This window comes from Mixophyes fleayi, chromosome 3, assembly GCF_038048845.1.
Source record: "Mixophyes fleayi isolate aMixFle1 chromosome 3, aMixFle1.hap1, whole genome shotgun sequence".
Classification (NCBI taxonomy): domain Eukaryota; kingdom Metazoa; phylum Chordata; class Amphibia; order Anura; family Limnodynastidae; genus Mixophyes; species Mixophyes fleayi.
The window spans coordinates 336,556,165-336,560,492 of record NC_134404.1 but is presented as its reverse complement, the minus strand read 5'-3'; the positions used below and the strand labels follow the sequence as shown (position 1 = coordinate 336,560,492).

The 4,328-nt window shown below is 42.3% G+C and overlaps 1 protein-coding gene across 1 annotated transcript; it reads left to right on the top strand.

Moving 5' to 3' along the window:
• The first annotated feature begins 710 nt into the window (after positions 1-710).
• On the top strand, positions 711-4,000 carry LOC142143268 (homeobox protein Mix.2-like). Its single transcript, XM_075200980.1, has 3 exons — positions 711-1,255; positions 1,540-1,855; positions 3,166-4,000. The coding sequence occupies exons 1-3, from the start codon at positions 1,062-1,064 to the stop codon at positions 3,856-3,858; spliced, it is 1,203 nt and encodes a 400-aa protein (XP_075057081.1). The 5' UTR covers positions 711-1,061; the 3' UTR covers positions 3,859-4,000.
• Positions 4,001-4,328: the final 328 nt, after the last annotated feature.

The following is a 4,328-nucleotide window of genomic DNA, read 5'->3' as shown; positions in this document are numbered from 1 at the left end:
CGCACAGGGATTGAAAGAGGGGCGAGCAGCACCGCAGAGGGAGGAGAAGAGAAGACTTCAGTGACAGGTAAGTGTTAATCTTCTCAGGAGCAGCCATTTTTCGGAACGGCTGTTCCTGTGCTGATTTTTTAATACATATGAGGATTGAAAAGTTTCATTCATATTATGCGGTCATTGGTAAATAGACCCCTAAATGAGAATTATTATTGTTTGTGTTTATTAGTAGGACACTGAAAAGTCCCACAGGGCTGCGCAGAATGTACACGTTTGAGTTGCATTATTTTGAAGATAGTCTAAAATGTTAGAACGCAGCGTATCCTATGTATCATTCTATGTTATACTAGTAAAAGTGCAATTCGTGAAAGCTCATGGATGAAACCTATCTTCCTCTAAAGAGCATATTACTTTTCAGATGTTTTTTACACGTTTTCCCAGAATGAGCCCTAAATTAATATTTATCATATATATATATATATATATATATATATATATAATGACATGACCTTGACAGATAAACATTGCAAGATAAAGTCAATGAGAACGAACAACGTCACTTAATTTCATGTTTCATAAGAGTAGCGACTACCCTGAAGAGCTTGCAATCTACATTGTAACTTCATTATGTGTGGCATCCTGATTTTTGTTGCTTTTCGGCACCAAATGAGGAACACAGCATCTCCCCCCACCTGTATATCTGTGTGTTTGTTTTTTTGTTTTTTGTATTTTGGCCTTGAAGTCAATGCAAGCAGCACATCACATAGACTAAAAGTGTAAGGTGATTTCCTGGTGTACCAGACAGGAAACATACCTTTTGGGATTCCCTGGTCTTGATGTTTATTGTGAGTCTCATGTCATTTGATTGGCTCAGCAGGATATAATGGCTGCTGACCTATGTCATGCAATTGTGTCTATCTAACACCTTGTTGCTTTGATCACTGTACCCACCCCCTAAACCTGCTATAAGAAGTCATGGCTATGGACTTTACCCAAAATTCAGGCAGCAGACCAGCACACAGGACTCACCTGCATATTTTTTGGGTAGCTCAACTTTCCCTTGGAGGATGGCTGAATACAGCCAAGAGCCTGGAGATTATTACCCTTGTTTTTCCACCAGTCCCAACCAGATGGATTTTTCTGACCCCCAATCACTTCATATGGGAGTTAGCATGGACCCCGTACAACAGGAGGTTTTCCAACAACCCTATGTTAAAGGTAAGTGTTTTTGGAACAACTTTGACCTGCCAACACTCCCCGTGTACATGTATTAGAGAATAATCAGTTCATACATATTTATTGTCCCGTTCTTTGATTAACTTGTGTTGTATATAACTATGTTCTAGGGCAAAATAGATATGGTTTCTGTTTATTTTATATACATTCTATAAATTAATATTACCTGCCCTAAAAAATCAGCCTTATACTGGACTGTGTCTCAACTGACCGATATACAACCTACAAATGTAATCAAATATAATTAAAATTGTGAATTGTCTATGTGGCAGTGTGAAATAGCTCATTAAAATACACTAAAATATCTAGATATAAGAAGGAATATTGTATATTATCAGACACTTTGATGGTGATTTATGTCTTATTATGTTATAATAATTGTGTCTCTGTAGAACAAGTTCTCGCTCCGGTGGATACTGATAGCAGATCTGTACAAATGGCACAGGACAAAAATATGGATTGCCAGCTGCAAGCCACAGCGGTGTGTCAACGCCGGAAGAGGACGGTCTACAATCAGACCCAGTTGGATACACTAGAGAGATACTTTAAGATCAACATGTACCCAGATATCCACCATCGGGAAGAGCTGGCCAAACAAATGTCCCTGCCAGAGTCAAGGATTCAGGTATGTGCTCTTGTGACATTCCCAGTATTATATCTTGTTCACCTGACCTCCAGGGCTGTCTTTTACCCACCTCCTGCTCTTCACCAATCCAGTTGCTTATCTCCAGATTCTATCATTACCAGCCCTATATCCTAACCACATCCTCCCCAGCTCTGTCTTCTGTCCACGTCATCACAAGACCTGTCTCCTAATCACATCCTCCCCAGCCCTATCTTCTGTCCACGTCATCACTATACCTGTCTCCTAACCACATCACCCCCAGCCCTGTCTTCTGTCCATGTCATCACTAGACCTGTCTCCTAATCACATCACCCCCAGCCCTGTCTGTCCACATCATCACTAGACCAAACTACAGACCACAGCACCACTAGACCTAACTTCAAGCCAAAAAGCTACTAGACCCATCATCAGGCCACATAGCCACTAGACCCATCTTCAGGCCACATAGCCACTAGACCCATCTTCGGGCCACATAGCCACTAGACCCATCTTCAGGCCACATAGCCTTTACACCCATCTTCAGGCCACATAGGCACTAGACCCATCTTCAGGCCACATAGCCACTAGACCCATCTTCGGGCCACATAGCCACTAGGCCCATCTTCAGGCCACATAGCCACTAGACCCATCTTCAGGCCACATAGCCACTAGCCTCATCTTCAGGCCACATAGGCACTAGACCCATCTTCAGGCCACATAGCAACTAGACCCATCTTCAGGCCACATAGCCACTAGACCCATCTTCGGGCCACATAGCCACTAGATTCGTCTTCAGGCCACATAGCCACTAGACCCATCTTCAGGCCACATAGCCATTACACCCATCTTCAGGCCACATAGCCACTAGGCCCATCTTCAGGCCACATAGCCACTAGGCCCATCTTCAGGCCACATAGCCACTAGCCCCATCCTCAGGCCAAATAGCCACTAGACCTATCTTCGGGCTACAACGCCACTAGACCAAAAAAGCCATTAGAACTTTTTTTTTCTTAACCAATTAATCACCATTATTATCTATAACCTCTGACCTTGTCTTCATATATACTATTTCATAAGCCTTGGTTACTTTATGTCCTGCTCAGGTTTTATTATCATATATATTCTATAATCTAGAGTAAGACCCTATAACCTTAGCCAGTAGTATTTCATGTTTGATATCCAGCATTATGTACAGAGTTCACATAATAATTCTTGTAGTCTGATATTGTGCTTTGGTGAAACATCAGGAATCCACAGCCACATAATCCAGACCAATGTATTGTGCATTATTAGAACATGATGTACTTAATATATATTTCTTTGTCCTACAGGTCTGGTTCCAGAACAGAAGAGCTAAAGCCAGGAGAAAGGGAATCAGAACTACCGACCCCCTTGCTCTGGAGGAGCGTTATTCCAGCATGCTAGGAGATAATAAATACTGGAATTCTTCATCACCCTCTCCTCACCTGTCTATGGCCCAACAGCAACAAATGGTCGTACCCCAGCAGCAGGTACAACCACTGAGGAACATACAGCAGAATATGGTCCAGGCTCCAGAATTCATGGGATACCCTCAATACTCCTGTTCAGTAGCCAGAGACAGGCTCATGATGGACCAATCATCATCCAGTGGTTATCACCAGACCGTGCCACCTAACATCCACATGGGGACCCAACAACGCTTCTACAACAACATGACCTCCATTATGGGCTACAATAACCAAGTTATGGACCCTGGCAGAGGACACGCCATGCAGAACCACTGTGCAGTGGACTATACCATGTTCCCACCCAACAATACCATCTCTTCTGGGATGAGTGTGAACAACCCACCAATCCCTGTCTGTACAGCTTCAAGTTCCCGCCTCGGAACGAGTCCGCAAATGCTAGTGCAGGTGCCAGGAAATCCAAACGACTTCAGCAAGCAGAGATCTCCCATCTCCGATTCTGGTGTTAGCGACAGATCCACTGAGTACGGGTCAGACTGGGACGAAGATCTCACGTGTGTCCTTAATATTCTGTGAGGTGAACGAATCAATGACCCCCTATCTATCTGGATTCTAATTAACTCTGTAATGTATCAATCTGATAAGCACATTGCACTTTATTTGCGATTTAAGTTCCTCGCTTAGATGGAACCTTGTTCAATGGCTTTCATTACAATTTGCAAACACACATTTTGTCTTTTTAACTTAATATTCCCTTTTTATATTTAATGCAAAAATAAAGATAATAAACATGAACAAAACTGTATCTTTAGGTCTGTTTTACCAGGTGTGGTCATCCTGAAACAAAAAATGTGCAGGGCTGTAATTTTACTTTTTCAAGGGGGTTTTGCGCCTTCAGATGCCTTCATTGACTTGTTGGCGTCTCCATGCAGCTAATGTGTTATAGCTTACATTTATTACTTTCCTCCATCTTTCTCTCTGTGCTTTCAGCCATTTATTTATACCATAAGGCAGAGTTATTATATTATTGTATATTTATAGCTATG

Bases quoted from the DNA above. Each gene is read 5' to 3' on its own strand.
- LOC142143268 (XM_075200980.1), top strand. From the start codon at position 1,062: ATGGCTGAATACAGCCAAGAGCCTGGAGATTATTACCCTTGTTTTTCC. The intron at 1,256-1,539 runs GTACATGTATTA...TAAAATATCTAG, and splicing joins GACCTGCCAACACTCCCCGT to ATATAAGAAGGAATATTGTA. The intron at 1,856-3,165 runs GTATGTGCTCTT...TTTGTCCTACAG, and splicing joins TGCCAGAGTCAAGGATTCAG to GTCTGGTTCCAGAACAGAAG.